The following is an 18,331-nucleotide window of genomic DNA, read 5'->3' on the forward strand; positions in this document are numbered from 1 at the left end:
TTTGCCTTTCCCAACACTGCCCTCCTTTCCCTCCCTTGGCTCTTGAATTCTAATTTCTCTCTCCTTGTACTCTGCTTTCTTCACATCCTTTCACAGCATTTAATGAAGCTTCAGTTCACAAAAGCTTGCGCTATATAAATCTACTTTAGTTAGTTTATAAAGGTGTAAATTTACCTGTTTTCCTCTTATTCACATGAGCTGGTCAGGTTTAATGTACCAAACCAAACCTATGATTTAATTATTTCCAGAACTTTTGCTGTTTTTAATGAAAACCAAAGTCCACATGTTTGTAGCCCTAACTGCTCTTATTCATCCTAGTGTCAAATGTTACAAGTCAATTAACAGAAAAAAAAACTATAAACACTGCCCTACTAAAAATACAGGGAAAATATTTTGGATCTGGACACACTTAGAAAAAGAATGTAAAAATATAAAATAATCAGATAAGTCTAAGACCAAGCATCTCTGAAGCTCAAACCATATCAGGACTATGCACAGACAATATGGCATCTTCACTTAAATCTGCTAGCAACCTAGGTCAGTTCAACTAATGCAAGTTTCTGCATGGACAGTCATCAATATAGACCACTTTTCATAAAGTAAATTGATTAAAGTTTAAAAATCACCTTTTTAGTTACAATGGGTGCAACTTTTAAGATAAGACTTCATCTTAAAGTAACTAAACGCACAGATTCTGCCTTATCTAGTCACCTGAAGTAGTTATTTCAGCTCTTAAAGTTATCCCCAATTACATGAATGGAGATTGCTAAGAAGCAGGGCAGTAGGTCACAGGAGCAAAAACTAAGACAGAAACTGGCCTATATTTAAGTACCCATGTCACTGTCTAACGATTTTGGACTTGTTTCAACTTGTTTTGAGTCAACCATTCATTCAAAGATATTACATGTATCAAGTATCTAATCTTAGAATGATTAATCTTCATCTTTCATTAATCTTAATGAGAAGTCCTGTAACAAAATATGCGAAACTATGATTTTAAAAGACTGAACTCACACCAGGTGAAACTCTTTTAATTATGAAGCATCAGAACATTATTTTTTTAAAAACATTGTAAACATTTCCTGAGAACAAGTCTTATAACTTGAAAAATAAAAGGAAAGAAAAAGAAACCTAATTCCCTTTAAGATTGGCAAATACGTTAATCCCATATGGGAGTATTTCTAAGTGGTTTATTTCACGTTGGGTTTAGCCAAAATTTTGAGTGTTACTGAACATACGAGATAGAGTTTCATAGCCTCTAGAAGGCAACAGCAGCAACAGGTGAGCACCAGTTTGGTGCTTCTAAACAACTTGTCTCCTTGTAAAATATGGTAAGCAAGCATACAACCCTCAAGGCACATAAGAATATGAAAATGGAGCTGTTGCACTGCTGATGGACGAGAGTTCATATCCTTTACACGGGGCCAAACACAGGCAGCCTGGGCCCCTTCACAGTGCTCGTCAGTGTACCCAGTCCTTGGGATTACGCAGGACTTCTAGGATCTCAGCTTCCTTGGAATTCTCCGGTGGTGTGTGCATGTATTCCCACCTGCAAACAGAGGAATGCAATCCTTAGAGCCTGGCTGGCCAGGGGACCACTTCTCCAAAGCTGTCCTCTAACTGGATTTCAATAAGTCTTTCTGGATTGGATGCCACAGCCACACAACTAAAATTCAAATATGTATTCACACACACACACACACACACCCTTAATTGATCAGGAATTTAACAAAACCAACATGCTATTCCTATTCTTCCAGGGAGGATTGGAAAGATAGGGGTGGGACCAAGTGATTCTTATACTTAAATTGAATCAACCTCTTCAGCTTCAGCTATGCACCCCTTCCATATAACCATTCCTTACAAACTGAAGTGCCTTTAAATACTTTAGGAATTGCTTCCTCCCCTTTATTGTGCCAAACAAAAATTAAGTGTTTTAAATTAAAACATGTTCCACAAACCACCCAGATTATTTCCCTGGGCAGGAACATCCATGAGACCAAACATTCTGAGGTTTCCAAAGAACTGCTTGAGCTTTGAGAGAGCGAATGAGGCACCATGCAGAGATGAGGACCATGTAAGAATCTAAATAAAAGAGCTTGGAGTGGAAGCAACAAAAGAAAAACGTGGCACTTTAAAACTTCTCAAGGTTTGTCTATACTGTCTTCAGCACGAGCCCTCCCAAGGCAGAGCACCTGACTATGGTGCTGCGGGGGCTGGTGTTTAGGCCTTCTCTAGCTGCTTAGTTTCCAAGCTTAAGTATACGCCAAGCAAGTGCTAGTGGGTGGGACTTACTTCTCAGCAGCACTCCCAGTCTTGCCTTAATGGCACAGACACAGCACTCATTTCCAGGCACCACATGGGAGAGCAGGGCCCCACTTTTGGCTTCTGCACCACATAGCAAGTGAAATACTCTTAATTTGTTTTTCTTTTTAAATATGGTGTAATAGGCTGCTGAGCAAGGAGCTATTGCTGAAATAGCAAGAAACCTTATACCATAGGTGGGACATGGAAATAGGTCCCAATAGAGAAAGCAGTTGGAAACTTCCACATTGTCCTTTTACTGGAAACTACTTTTTTTATTCAGTAGTGAAGAAGTGTACTGTGGGCAAAACCAGTCCATTCCACCATTATGCTGGTATCTCAGCAATGGGACTGGAAGGCCAGCCTGGTGATATAATCTTGGTGTGTGGGAACACATCAAATACAAGTTCCAGTGTCAGCCAGCTGGAACACACCAGACAGTAGGAAAGGGAACACATCCCTGCCTAACACTCCATGTAACATTTGCTCTTTCCTCACCTGGCAGTCAGGGGCAGAGACATAAGAATGCTTTCAATCCTGGATCCTGGCGTTGCAAGGCCAAACTTTGTACCTCTGTCATAAACAAGATTGAACTCGACATATCTGCAGGGGGTAAGACACAAAGAATAAATTTAGTGTCACATCAACTGATGCCTTCAAGTAGTAGAGGGCTGTAAACAACAGCCACCAGCTCAGTCTCCTTGCCCTATCAAGGCACAAAAATAGAGTATCAGTTTGGGACCAGCCTCTTCTCCTTCAGCATGCATACAGAAATGAAGGCAGGGCCTTGTCCCCAGTGAGGAACAGGAAGGAGACTGGCACTGCAAACACTAGTCACAGAACAAGGGCAGAGTTCCCAGTAAATCTAACAGACTATGAACTAAAGAGGACAGTCACTAGGGTAAGAGTTACTGCAAGCCCTTCTAACTTACCTCAACCCACCCTGACCCAAGCAATTGCAAAAGCCTTTTAAAACAAGGGGACTTGGTGCCATGAGGCCAGACATTTGGTTAGGCCATGGCTTTTCAGACTGCGTCATTCTATTACCAGCAGGAGGGAGGATACAGAGGACAGCATGAATTAGCCTCAGGGGATGGATAGACCCAAGTACAGACCCACAATAGAGGAGTACAAAGGAACCTCTCTATCACAAAACAAGAACTGGAGTAACTGAGGGTAGAGACAGATGTAACAATGACATTGGCATCTAAAGGACACCCCTACAATCTGTAAGGATGCAACTATTATAGCTACATAATTCTGCAGAGATAAAAATTTAGCAAAACTGCTCCAACATTAACCTTGTTTCATCCAGAGTCACAATGAGGGCGATTTAGCTTGCTCGTATTGATACAGGAGCATGCAGATGTAACAGGTACATTGTAATGGCTGGTACATAGTCTCAATCAGCAGCTTTACCTCCTCTTTTAAAGCATTTAAAAGGCAAATTTGTCCACACCTGGAGAATAATTTGTATCAACAAAGGAATTTATTGATATCAACAAATGATGCAGCTGTGCCAGGACAGACAACATCATTTAAATGCAACAGCAACTTTAAATGGCACAGAGCAAAAGGCAAGATAATACCATCTCTCAGCCATGTCTTCTAGAATTCTGTGAGAATTCTTGAAATAGTTCCCTAGGTCCAGACACAAATAGTATAGGTTGGGGTCTACCAAAGTGAAGGCGGCTGCTGGCCAATTTCATGGGCAGACCACAGGCCTGGCAGCTATGTTCATGGGTGGAGCACACTGCACTACCTCCCCACCTCTGATTGGGTGAGGGGCCCCGGTGGCCTCATGCCTTGCCACTGATTGGCTGCAAGAAGGATCCATCATATGATCCACCCTTTCACTGCTGATTGGTGGCAAGGGGTGGGACCATATGACAGACAGCCTTCACAGCCAATCTGTGACTAGGGATGGGGGGGAGGGGGAGTAGCCATCCTGGTGGCAGCCCCCTTCTCCCCTGGCAGGCTGCATGGCTGGGCCACAGTGGCCACAAGGCTTATGGTTCTCTGAAAGGGGCCAACGTTTTATTTTTGGTGAGTTTTCTCCCCACCCCCAGGGGACCCTACATCTTTTTTTTTTGCAGAGCCTGCCCAAAATTGTGGTTTCAGTAGGTTCCTAATTATAGGTTTATCAGGCAGTCATGCCTTCCAATCCTGCTCTTGTATTAAAGCAATTACTTTAAGACCTACATCAGGTTCTAATAAAGCAATGCACATGTTTGGCTTGCTATACAACACTTGCTATCAAAGGTGATCTTTTCTACAAACTTGTAGCTACTTGCAGAAGGGAAGTATGGCTAAAATCAAGCTCACATTTACAAATCAGCATTTGGTATTATCTAGTAACTTCTTCACGGAACTCTGTACCTCTTTATAACCTTTATACTTCTGGCAGCAGAACAATTATCGAAAGAGGTGGACCGGTCACCTAAGAAACATTGTTCTGGACTGTTCTGTTCTTCCCACGTATTTGAGCAGGAGGAAAGTCAGAAAAAAAATTAGTCATCTGACAATTATACCCAAAGCAGTTAGTATCCTGTTCCTGAGCACAGCTCCAATCCTAGCAGGGACATTTTCTTTCACTCAGTCACTTACAGATCCAGGGCCTACACCAGTGGTTTGCAACTTTTTTAGATTCAGCCCTTGAGAAAATGCCAGCTTTCTGCTTTCACTCACTCTTGGTCTATGGAAAAAATAACAGAGCAATTCGTCTGTGGCAAATCACTCAGAAAGTTCACAACTGTCAGAACTCTTTTGACTCTATGGATTCCTATTTGAAATTGCTGGGTTTATCTTATGAAATCATGCAGATGTTTGTACATCTAAACAATGCTAATATTGGGTGCTGCCCCGTGACATGCTGGTTGTGAATGACTGGCTTAAACAGCAGCAATAACATAAATCTCATGTCAGTTGGTATTTACAGAAAAAGACTATTACTGAGGTTCTACCTATTCTCATACTTGCTGAACAGCCTTTGAAAGCATGTTGGAAAAATGCTGCAAACTACCGGTCCAGCTCCTTCGTCACAGGCACAATCCACAGCTTAGTTAACCTCTCAACAGGAGTCTTCCCAGTTGCAGTTTGAAGCCATATTTATCTTCTAAGGGAAATGTTTGATGAAAACTGTATCATCTTTAGCAAGACTTCAAATAAAAATCCATAGTGTCAAAACCATTCTGACTTGTGGTTAGAAAGGAAGTATCCAATCCATAATTAGGCCACAATGCTGAAGTTCAGTTCACAGAAGGATTATCAGCCCCGCTCCAGGAAACACTGCAACTACCACTGATTCTCACTGAGTGAGCAGTACAGTGGGATGGAGCCAGTTGGGAGGAATTGTGAACTACCCAGAACCTCAGAACATGAGCACAGAGCAAGGCAGGTGGAACTGGGAAAAGGATGCGACTCAGTGCTCTTGCCCTCCAGTAGTACAAGCCTACCTCCCTCACCTGTCTGAATACCACACTGCATATTCCATTGGTAGATAGTCAACCTGCAAAACATATACTAACATTTTGCACAAAACCAGTTCTCTTATCATCAGACTTTCCTTGATGCAATTGCACCAGAGCTCTTTCAGTGTTTTGTCTCAGTGGTTACCATGCTGAGAAATGCTCCTGCAATAGAACAGTAGCTATCTTAACAGCCATTCACATTACACATAGCCACAGTGAGAGGGAGGGTTTCTTATCTTCATGCAGGGAATGAAGGTAGCCTAACCCAAGGCTCTGCAAGAAAATCAAGAATCATCAGCTGTCCAAAACAGCTGTGGTTACAACCTGAAGAAAACTCATTTCCCCACATAATCTTCCAGAATTTGTCACAGATATTAAATGCCTCTGTTCTGTCAGAGATTAAAAGATTCAAAAGTACAATTTAACCTCAAAGCACATCAGACAACTAGTGATATTACTACAGAAACAAAAGAAACAACATTTCAGCTCCACTTGAAAAGAACCATTATTTGCAAATGAAAGGAAGGGGGGGAAAAGGACACATACACACAGGTAGCCAAGGAGACTTTGAATCCAAAAACAAACTTATGAAAATTTTCAGAGAACAGAACAGTTGAAGCTTCAACTTTGTAACTGTTACAGCATCTGTAAGGCTCACATTGGATAAACGTGTTTCCTATAAAGCAGTCCATCAATATAGGGAGAGTTCATGAGGACTGTTCTGAGTGAGCTTTAGCCTGGTCTGTAGTTAGACAAATACATCTTTCAAGTATTTCAGATTAGGGTTTTCTTCAACTATTAATACACTAAAAAAATTAGTTTTTTAAATGAGGTGCTGCTAAATTCCAAAAAGCTATGGAGGGGTGCTGCAAGTCTAAAAAGTTTGAGAACCACAGATCTACACAAAACACTGTGCCAGCTGCTCCTAGGTGGCCTTCTCATGAACTATCCTCCCTATGCTTCATTACAGAGCATTAAAAACACAAATGCAAGTGTCATGCCTGCCGCAATAACCAATTTCCTTTGAATTTTTAAAATTAATATTTCACTACTGAGAAGGGCTACCATATGTCTGGGTTTTCCAGGACATGTCCTCTTTTTTGGGTTCTCCAATCTCTGTCCAGGTCTTTTTTTTGAAATCTGAACAAACGTCCAGGATTTTGCTCTGTTCCACTGGTGGGAGCAGGGGGAGGGCAATTAGATACAGGGGGCACCATGTGTGTCTATGCACATACACAAACGTAACCAGCATGCAACCTGGCAGGGTGATGGGAGTAGCCTCAGCAGCTGGATGTAGGTAAGACTACGGGGAGCAGGGGTTGGAGAGCCAGGGCTTGGGGACCGTCAGGGTGGGAGACGGTGTCTACTGATGCTGGGGGATGGTGTCTAGGCACTAGGGTTGTGGCACAGCACAGGGGCAGGAGGAAACTACTACCCTTCCAGTGGGGGAAGAGGGCAGAGGGTGCCCTTCAGGGGCAGTGGGAGCTGCATGGCTGGAATAGTGGCACTGTGGGCCAGTGGCCCGGGTGGCAGGGGCGAGGGATAGCCAGGCCACCTGGTGTGGTGCAGGAGCCCCAGCCCAAAGCAGGGGATGCCACAAGCCTCCTCCCTCCATCCCACACCAAAGTCAGACTCGCTCCGCCACCACGCACACAAGTCAGAGCCACCACAGTCACCATATTGCGACCCAATTTGGATGGGAGCAGTTGGAGACCCTCTCCAGTAGGGTGAAGGGAGCAGGGGGAGTGAAGGGAACTGGAGGGATGGGGTGGGGCTGTGGGCTGGGAGTGTGGGGCACTGGCAGTGCCAACGGACTGCAGGTTGGGACTGAGAGGCACCAGCATGGCCCATGGGCAAGGGACTGTGGGTCTAGTGAGGGGCACTGGTAGGGCCAGAGGTCTGTGGGTCAGGAGTGAGGGGCAGCAGCAGAGACAGGGGGCTGCAGGTGGGGAGTGAGGTGTCCCCTCCAACCGGTATCCCCTTTTTTGGAACTGGAAATATGGTAACCCTACTACTGAGCACTCTCAGGGCTCACGACTAACTTTGAATCAAAATCTTGAAAGTTTCAGTGATTTCAGACTAGGTAAGAGATGCCTAGGCAAAGTACTTTGGGAGCTTATAGATGTGGAAAAAAATCCCAGCACTTTACTTTCAGCTTGGTGTATCTTTACACCAAGCACAATGCAGTTCATGCCCAGACGAGGAACTGTGTCGGTTTGACCTGGCTCGTTCACGTGAGTTTCAGTGGGGCTTTTTGGCACTTCTATCTAATAGAAGATTGAATCAGCTATTAAATAGAAGTGCCAAAAGGCCCTACTGAAATGTGTGAGCTATACAGATACTGGGGAGCTGGGTCAATCTGTCACAATTCCACTTCCAGTAAAGCACTGCTTTTTTAACACATCTGTCAGCACCCATTATTCCCTTCAATTAATTCATTTTGTATTGTACCCTACTTTTACAGCTAAGTCTGTTAAAACACCTTTACAAAGGTTGAAAAACTCCCCAGTGCAGTTGTGCTAACTTAAATTGTGACCTTCAAGGTCTGGCAGAACTTTGTGTGGGGGAACACTGTGCAAGAAGCTTTCCCAAACACGTGTAACCTCCACTCATTAAGCAATATAGTTTAAACTGTAGGTAAATGTAAATTCTAGGATTAAAACCACCTTAACTCTGCTCTTCTCCCATTCCACCCATTGGTATGTCATTTGGTCCATGTCCTTCTTACCTTCCTCTACGAAGCTGCTGCCATAACTTTTCCTCAGGAGTGAAAGAATCATGACAGTGTTTCTTCACAATGGGAATGTAACAGGGCACAATGGCTTCAGCACAGCTCTGCACAAACTGAAACACTTCTTCTTTTGAGGGAGAGTCTAGATCATCAAAGAATATGCCACCAATCCCTCTTCGCTCTCCGCGATGTTTGATATAAAAATAGTTGTCGCACCTGAAAAAGAGCAGCAATCAAAAGTCAAGGCCAGGAGATTAAGTTGAGACTCAGAAAACTAAAATTCCAGACAAGCAACTGGCAAGAGATTACACTACTAAAACACAGGGAAAGGGCCAAATCTGCAAGTTGATAAACAGCCTCTTTGTCCATTAACTCCAGTGAAGGTTAAGAATCCAGTACACCACGGCAAGACTAGACTACATTTCTTAATGTTAAGGACTAGTTCATGCTGTCATTACAATGCACATGTCACTGCTTACTTTTTCCAAGATAAGTGCTGCAAGCACAATAGCAGATTTTGAAGTGACATGCCTATGCAGGCAGACATTGATTTTCAAGGGGTTCCACATGCTCTACATACCAAGAAGTTAGGAACACTTTAAGGCTTTACCCTAACAGTTTATTCTGAGAGCTGTATAAAAAAATTATAACCTTTTTGTGGAATTCTTTGCATAAGTCTTTATGTTAATTCACATTCCAGTCTTTTTGTTAATTCACATTCTCCCCAGATAATTTTTCCTCTCCGTTTACCATTTTGCTGAAAGGTCACTTTTTTGTATTAAAAAAATAATGTGAAATATCAATACCCTTTACTGGATGAGACATCAAATTCATTCTTCCTTAGAAACTGAATCTTTATTTTTAAGCTTAAAACCTAAAAGCCTCTTAAGCAATGATTAAGCAAGACAATAGACAACACAAGTTTGCAACTGAATAAGAGGGAGTCCTGGACCAAGATCTGCATTAGATCTACTGGCCCTGTTTAAGGATTCCTCTTTTTCCTTCTCCTCTCTCCCCAGTGGTGTGGAAGGAACCTACCTGTCTCTTAGAACTAATATCTCATATATAGTATTCATACCTAATGACTGCTCTTGGATAATCAAAATAAGACACAGGGATATGCATACAGAAATAAAGAAGTTCCTGTTTCTTGCTGCACTTAGAGGATCAGCTTTTTTATTGCAAAGTAGGAGAGAGGATTAGCAAACAAAATTTGGAAAGCCTCAGCTGCAGATTCAGTTGGAGAACAAGCCTGATGAGAAACATTCAAGGCAGAAACCACAGAAGGCACAGTAAATGGTATTAAAGAGCATGTCTTCAAGATATGAGAGAAGATAAACAGCTCTCTCAACTAGTTCCCGCCCTATGCACAACACCCTCTTTATCTGCTGCATTCAGACAAGAGCTAGCAGCTTATATAAAAGGAAACCTTCCTGTAGGACACCATAGCTGGTTTCAGATAAGAGACAGAAAGAGAAGCAGTTCACTGCACATTAGTACTGAAGAACACATTCAGTTAGGTCTTTCATATCAAGAGTGACATATTTAAATGCATCTATCTATAAAGAACATACGGTTGAGTTCTCAGTGCAGCTTCCAACAAAAGGTAATAATGGCCAGCAACTTTCCCCCCTTAACAGAAGGGCCCTACTTACTTTTGATTAACATACTGGGGCTGGAACGATGAGAAGTTCATTGCTGGTCTTGCTGCATATGAAAACTGTGAAAGCTTGAACATGGCTTGCAAAAATACAAGACAATAGTTGGGGCAAGACTGGATTGTGGTAACAAGACTGCCACAAGAAAAATCAAACTTTGCTAATGGCATTGAGAAAGTGGAGCTTGTGATATCTCCAATACCAGATCCATGCCATAAAATCATAAAAGCGGTTAAAATTATTGGCAGTCCTAACACTGTTCATCACATGTGTATTTTCAAGCCAAGAGAGCTAAAGGAAAAGTTGGGCCAGTGAGCCAGTGAAAGCAAGAAAACTACATATGCATTTCAATTGACCTAACACTTAAAGAAGACACAAGGCTAAATATGCATCTCAAAAGAAACCTGTAAAAGGTGCATTGAATATAGGGACACATTTCTGAAAACAGGCATCCAATGTCACTCTAAGGCATTACAATGTCTCAGTCATTCACTGTACCTCTAGAGTTCTGCCAATAGACCATCACTGATATAAGCTACTACAAATTTGCCCCACTGATATACAAATACCCAAAGACAGGAGACATGGATGATCTTGTGGTCAGGCTATGGGAACAAAGGCCAAAGTTTAATTCATTTAAAATTTGTAAAAAGGCATTGAGATTTTCATTTGGAAGGTAGCGGCCAAGGCACTACATGAACATAAAGTAATGTTATCAGTAAATTAGTTGGCATGTATAATCATAAACAACTTAAAAGAACATTTCCTACTGTAAGAAGGCAAGTGTGTTCTTTACAGTTGCTGTCCAGATACAATGTTTGACATCTAGTTACAAAGTAGACTTTGTGCTATAATATGCAATTGTTTATTTATTAGCAGTTAGGCTAGCAATGAATTAAACTGGGAAAGCAGAGCAGCTAAATACATTATTAGCTCCCTTATCACTAAATTAAGACTGCAAAGTGCTTTGCAAACATCAAATGTCAAATTAATGCAGATACAGAGAGTTGTTCATACATACTTGGGAGACAGAATCTGGCCCCAGTGGAGGTTCTGCAGCATTCCCAGAATATGCTTAACTGAAAATCCCCTAATACCCATCTGAGATGAAATAATGATCAGCTTAAAACAAGTGTTAACACAGGATGTTTTATGTAATCCAACCTTGCAAAAGCAAGAGAGACAAGAGATCCAAGAGCACTTCCTTCACTCTTACATACCATTTCTTATACTTGGGGTACAGTTCTGGACCATGCTTATCACAAGCTTCTTTCAAAGTTTTGTGAAAATGAACAGCATCCTCTTGATTCAAATAAGTTGGAGTAAGGTCAGTTCCACCACCAAACCACCACTGCTTAGACCCTACAGAAGAGAAATGTGTAGTAGTTATTTCATTCTCAAACCACCCCATTGCTACTTGTCAGACTTAGAAAAACAAATAGAATTACAATTAAAACACCCCCAAACTTCAGGAATACTCAAAAGTAACAATAAAAATATTCACTTGAGTCTGAAAGTTATAAAATAAACCACCCAGCAGAGAAATTTTTATTATATTATTGCATTCTGCATATCAGTCATTCTGACTACCAATTATCTTGTGGCATTTCAATTACACAAGATTAGTGTCTGGCTGGTACTGCCCTGTACAGGCTTCCCCAAAATTGCTCTGAATTACGTAATTATTGCCAAGAGCCCATCTACAGCATATGAGTTTAAACTAGTGTTTGACGCAATGCATCCTTTGGAAAATGCCAACTCTTAGCATTCACTCCTTTTTTATCACAGAAAAATAATGAAGTAATTCTGCTGCAAAGAACTCAAAAACACCACGACAGATCAGAAAGTTTTTGACATTATTGACTCCTGTTTGACATCTCTAGGTTTATCCTGTGAATCACGTGTTTCTATCTGCACACCTAACAGCATCCCACAATACTCTTTAAAGGATCTCGTACCACCCCAGGGTGCTGCAGCACGTTGGTTGAGAAACACCGGCAAGCAGACAGCAAAAAAAGTCATTGCTCACATAAGCAATTGCTGTAGTACCCAGAAGAAAATTATGGGATAGCAAATGGGAGGAAGTAGCTGCAATGCTAGTGAATGGGACAAATGGTATCCATTTGCTGAAGATGTTCAGCGGGGATTGTCAGATGTGGACCACAAGACCCTAAATTCCCCTATTGAAAAAGAGAAACAATGTTGCAATCCCTACACTTTTCTGAATAAACCTAATTTCACACAGAATTCTCTCTATCTGCCAGCTATTTTAAAAGGGTACATTCACTTTTATTACATTTTACAATTTTTAACCCCATGAGAAAGGACAGAGTTGGTTTGAACTACTGTCAATAATCAGGAAAGATGCAATAACAAGGAAAGATATTTAAACTCCGATTTTCCCATGAATTGGATTATTAACATTTATCTGGCTTGGTATTATGTCTCACTCATGTGTTATACTCAGTCTTAAACAATTACAATTACAATATCCTACACCGATCACTTCACAAGCAGCAATTAAGTTGTAAATGCCTTTAAGGTAGTTGCAAGTATTATTATACACATTTTTTTAAAAGTATAAACAAAGTCTTAAGGGTTAAATTGCCCAGTGTTATCTAATAAACTTGGGACACAGCTGAAAACAGAACTAAAGCCAGTTGTAATTCTTTGCTCTAACCATAATATTATGCTCCCTCCAAATCAAGTCTGTGTCCATATTTCAACACATTTGAGATTATGAATCTTACCATCTGCTTCCTCAATTTCAAAATATCTGTAGTTGAAGTGTATAGTTGGAACATGAGGATTCTTCGGGTGGATAACAGAGCTTACACCCATGGCACAAAATGGTAGCTTACCTAAACAGCAACAAAGCACATAAGAAGTAGATTTTAAACAAGAGAAACAAGCACCATAAAGGCTTTCAAATCATGGCTCCATTCCTACACCTAGCTCTATACAGAATCTCACTGAAGTTGAGGGACTACAAAATGGGTCTCACAAAAAGGAGCTAATTAAGAATTAAAGGATCTTTCAGGATTATTGCTAAAATGTACTGCAAAGAGCTGGTACTGTGTGTATGCAGTCTCCTCCCAAACAAATCACAATATTTGGAATATGAAAAAATTCAGTGATCTCAAACTCTCCCAGTGCTCAAACACTTACTACACTGTTCTCATGGTCAGAAAACAGACCCCAAAATGGCACCCAAACACTTGTTCCCTGTGTATCCAGGCAGCAGAGGAGCATTTTGCTAAGACTTGAGAAGTGAGGGTTCAAGCCTTGCTCTGGACTTATGCCAAAGACCACCTACAGTTGTAAATAAGCCTGTGTTTGTTCAGGCTGGGAAGTCAAAGGTGGTGAGACATGATGCTGATTAGGGGTATGTGATCCTGATTTCGGCCCGATGGGAGGACAGTGATTTGATTCATAGATTCAGATCACTGTTCTAGATTCAATTTGGCCGAATGCAAATCTGAAGATTCGGTGCTGATTCAGAGAATCAGCAATTCACCATAGACACAGCTTTAAAGATTTTTTCTGCATATTTCAAGGTACCAGGTGTGGCTCGTGAACGCTGCAATGCTGGGGCTGATGGAGCATCCCACAGAAGCGCAGCTCCCCCTGCCCCGGCATGCTCAGCGGCAAACCTGGATGTCAATCAGAAGTACTTCTGGGTCCGCCAGGGAGTGCACCAAGGGCCCCCCCCAGTTCAGTGATTGGCTGCAGGGGGACCCTGGGTGCCCCCCAAGACCTAGGAGATGCCAGTTGCCAAACCGGGGGCCCCCCCCATGCGCACCTGGCAGACCTGGAAGTGTACCAGAAGTGCTTCTGGTCCACTTCTGGGTCTCCTGCAGAGCACACTGGGGAGCACCCCCACCCTGTGCTCCCATGGGATGCTCCATCTGCCCCCAACATCACAGCAGTCACGAGCCGCTTGGTACCTTGAGGTATGCAGAAAAAACATTTAAAGCTGTTTCTATGTCTGAATCACTGAATCTTTCCAAATCGATTCAGAGGGTTCCGATTTGATTCGGATTCAGAGATTCGGCCACCAAATTGGCCTGAATCTCTGTCGAACAGAATCAGGGACCAAAGTTTTGCACAGCCTGAATGCTGACATCATCATTCTGTCATGTGTCACTGGCCACAGAAACTGGTCTGTCTTGCTCAGATTAACCCTACAGGCTGCCAGACACGAGAGGACTTTGACTTCTGCATTCAAGAGAGGAGCAAGACAAGAGAGAAAACATATTGATATACAAGCCATGGGAGATTTGAAAGTTTCCAAGCTAGGTGATTCAGTCAAAAACCTGTCATTTTATTAAATAAATTATAGAGCACAAAGAAATTCACTCAGACACTTGATTTTCTTCAAATTATGTGTGCAGATGATATGGCTTACAAGGCAATACTTCAGTCTCACATCTGCCTCCAATGCACCCATTCAGTAACACTGTAAAGTTAATCAAGTTTAGTAGTATGTTTTTACCATCTTTAGCCTTCAGAGCTTTCCCTCTGCTTCTCATCTGTTGTGCTGCTTCCTCAGAAAGATGCCCAAACACTACAGACACATTAACACCTGCCTTCTCAAAGATATCGCCATCCTGAAGCACACAGCTGATGCCACCACCACCTATCAGAGACAAAGTGCATTTCAAGTCTCAGAAGCACACTGTACAGTGTAAAATTCTTGACCACTTACTAGTAGTATAAAAGTGACCATTCAACTAATGAGATTTCTCCTCACTCATTTGCTGGAGCCCTTCCCCACGGCCCCTAATGCAGTTTGCCAGTTCTGTAATGCAACACTGGTAGAGGACAGCGTGGAATGAGGGAGAGGGGGAAGGACAGAAAGAAAAGTACAGTTTTTCATATTCTTATACTGATCACTGTAGCCTCTAAACTGTGGTAAAAAGAAGAATCTTACATTACTGTGAATGACTAACAAGTGTTATTCATAAAATTATCCAGCTTTTAAAAATCCACCTATAGTATTTGGTAGTGATGACTTCCTGAAGCAGTACATTTCACCAGATGACTGCAGACTGTGAACTACTTAGAGAACCAATTTATTCGGTCATTGGAACCACATAGAAAAGAGTTATTAAAAGCTGGTTAGAAAAGCAGCTATACTAGTCACTTGTCATTCACTGTGAGCAAAATATAACAGCCTGTTTTTAACTTCAGAAGCTTTGCTTAAAACCTCCTCAGGACAAAGCTACTGAAAGCAGCATGAAGGGATATCATTGCTCGGGTAGCAATAGTATTGTATTTTGAATCTAAATTAGTTTTACATAGCTCCACACCTTCAAAAGGAAAATGTGGCCCTATTTAGCATGATGCAATACAAAAAACTAGAATATCCCACTTCGTTCTTAATTCATTGTCATCATTTAAGAGAGCTGTTTTACCAAAGCCAGTTGTTTTTAAATACTAAGATTACCCCAAGTCAATCAGAAACCTTGGAAAAGCGTCTCTTCCTTTTGCCAGCAATATGAATGAAGCATCTTACAGTGACAAAGGGTCCTCAGAATATAAGCAGATGGCTGGGCACAATCCCTCCAAATTTACAGAGAGCTCCTATGCTTACACAGCTATTTATAAGTTTGCTAAGGCAGCATTTTTCAACCCATGGGTTGTGACCCAAAAGTGGGCCACAAGATTTCAGAGGGTCGTGAGCCACAGGCTTAGAAACACTGATCCCAGAAAAGTGCTGAGACTGCAGCAGGGCAGAGTGGCGGCAGGAAGGCGCCTGCCCCTTCCATCGAGGGAAGGGACAGGGGAGAGCTGCAAGGCTGGGCTGGGTGCTCACAGGGGCAGGGCAGCTAGAAGACACTGCTGGGGAGGCCGCTGTGACCAGGCTGCCTGGCGTGGTATAGCAGCCCCAGCCCAGGGCAGGGGCTGCCAGGGCTGGACTTGCTCTGCTGCTGCCCGCATGAGCTGGAGCCACCACGACCACCATGCTCTGGCCCAAGCAAGACAGGGACAACTGGGGGCTCCTCTGGCAGGGCTGGTGGGGGAGCGCTGTAGGGGACTGTGGGTTGGGAGTAAGGGACACCAGCAGGGCTGGGGGTGAGTCAGGAGCTGCAGGTCATGAGTGAAGGACACTAGCATGGCCCAGGGAGGCTGGGGATTGTGGTTCACACACTGGCAGAGCCAGGGGAGTGTGGGTCGGGACAGGCCATGAACTTTTGCAAATGGGTCCCGGTATGAAAAAGTTGAGAACTAGTGTGCTAAGGAACGACAGTGTTAAATTAACAAGGCTCCAGCCTGTTTCACTGCTTCTGTGCAGAACCAGGACAGCAACAAGAGAACTGTCACTATCAGGTCAGTATCATGGTGTTGCTTGGGAAAGCAACCTGTCTGCAGACACCAAAGTTGTTCAAGTAAAAGGAGGACCCAAAAGGTGCAGCAGAGATACAAAGTTGGAGACATACAAGGAGGCACAAAGTGGTAGAAATCATTTCCCCCTACTCCTTTCTCCTACTTAGGAAGCTACTGAGGGGAGCAAAGGTTTGGGGTACGGGGACAGGGAGATATGGAAAACAACTAGTTTTCACAGTCAAACAGCAGAGGGATCTTCAAATTTAACCAGATACCTACTAATCATAACAAGGTCCACAGACCAATAGCTAATTCTTTCCAGACCTGGAGAGGTCCTGCAGTAGAACCAGTTTCTATAAACATGTTCCTTGACCTCACTGGTAGGTTCTCTCTTCCTTTACATCGGGCTAACAGCATATTTTTATGGTCAGGCATGGTCTGGTTAAATTATTTCAGCCCTGATTACATAGCACTCTTCTTTTCCAGGTGATTTTAAACAACATCCAGAATTTCTGCCTTGGGGAATATTATGTCACTAAGCAAGCTGAAGCAGAACAGCACCTAGACACTCTGGCCGAAAAATAACAGGGCCATAAGGAATCTCAACCCTCAGTATGAATGAATATGCGCTACTCAGATCATCCCTGACCAACACTTCCCCAACCTCTTCTCCTAAACCTTCAGTGAAAGGAGATTCCACAATTTCCCTGGGACCATCTTTTTTGCGGCCTCCTTGTTCTACCAATAAAGACGTTTTTTCTTTCTGATGTAAATCTACTTTGCTGCAACGTAAAGCCATTGCTTCATCACCTACCCTCTACAACACAGGAGGGAACATCCATTCCCTGGGCTATTGCCCATGACAGGGAACTATCAGCCTTCCTGAATAAAGGAGGCCACTGAGGACACATCAAGTAAATGCATGGGACAAGAAAAAAGAAAAACAGTGAGGTCGCAGATAATAACTAGGGCATTGGAAAGGGACACCAAACAGCGCACACCAGCCAGCACCCACTGCCCCCTGAAGGAGTCAAGGGAGCCTGTGGAGGCCGACCCAGTGAAACACTGTCTGGATATGCAATCGGAGAAGTGCCAGGAAAGCAACCCCACACTCCTCCTGGGATTCTTCCTTGCCAGAGCCTTCTTCCTGGTCTTACAAACCAGTGGTTCTCAACCTGTTTTGTACCAGGACCTGTTTGTAAACGTCGATGATCAGTCCCGACCCAGTGCCCTTCACACCCAACCCGCAGGCTGTGGGGCAGGAAGGCCCCAGGCAGCCCCTCGCAGGCTGGACTCTGCCAGCCTGCAAGAGGAAAAGCCACCATTTCCCCCATTTTCCTCCTTTACAAGAGAAGCAACATTTAAAGTTTGGGGACCCATTCATAAAGCTGGATCATGACCCTTCCATACACTCTTGCACCCCACTGTTGGGGTTGAGAGTCGCTGTGACCCACAGTCCGCTTGGGCAGAACCAGGAGGCGGCTGACCAGGAGAACTTGGTGGGGACACGGACGGGGAAATAAAAAGGTACGGGGAGGGGGAGCAGGAAGACAGGGGATCACCTGATGAGAAGCTGCCCAGGTGGGCTGCTTTGGGGGGGAAGGCAGGCCCCGAGGGGCGGGGGTGATCCTTACCCTCCTGGCGCTCCCAGCTGTCCACGGAGAAGGCGGCGGCGCCGTCCAGCTGCGCCAGCGCGCGGCACACCCGCGCCTGCGTCTCCATGAGCAGCAGCTCCATCCGGCTCCGCATCTCGCCGCGCCGGCTCCGCAGTTCCCACAGGCCGCTCACCGGCGGCGCCATGAAGTCGTTCCGCTCCTCTTCCGCCGCCGCCGCCAGCC

General features: G+C 43.5%; 1 protein-coding gene across 1 annotated transcript; it reads right to left on the bottom strand.

Annotated features, from left to right (window-relative positions):
- Positions 1–1,015: 1,015 nt before the first annotated feature.
- CPOX (coproporphyrinogen oxidase) lies at positions 1,016–18,325 on the bottom strand. Its single transcript, XM_019548848.1, has 7 exons — positions 18,128–18,325; positions 14,659–14,802; positions 12,914–13,024; positions 11,384–11,525; positions 8,503–8,721; positions 2,803–2,907; positions 1,016–1,549 (listed from the first exon to the last, which is right to left on the bottom strand). The coding sequence occupies exons 1-7, from the start codon at positions 18,291–18,293 to the stop codon at positions 1,462–1,464; spliced, it is 975 nt and encodes a 324-aa protein (XP_019404393.1). The 5' UTR covers positions 18,294–18,325; the 3' UTR covers positions 1,016–1,461.
- Positions 18,326–18,331: the final 6 nt, after the last annotated feature.

Source organism: Crocodylus porosus, unplaced genomic scaffold (genome assembly GCF_001723895.1).
Source record: "Crocodylus porosus isolate Cpor-Errol unplaced genomic scaffold, CroPor_comp1, whole genome shotgun sequence".
NCBI classification, from domain to species: domain Eukaryota; kingdom Metazoa; phylum Chordata; order Crocodylia; family Crocodylidae; genus Crocodylus; species Crocodylus porosus.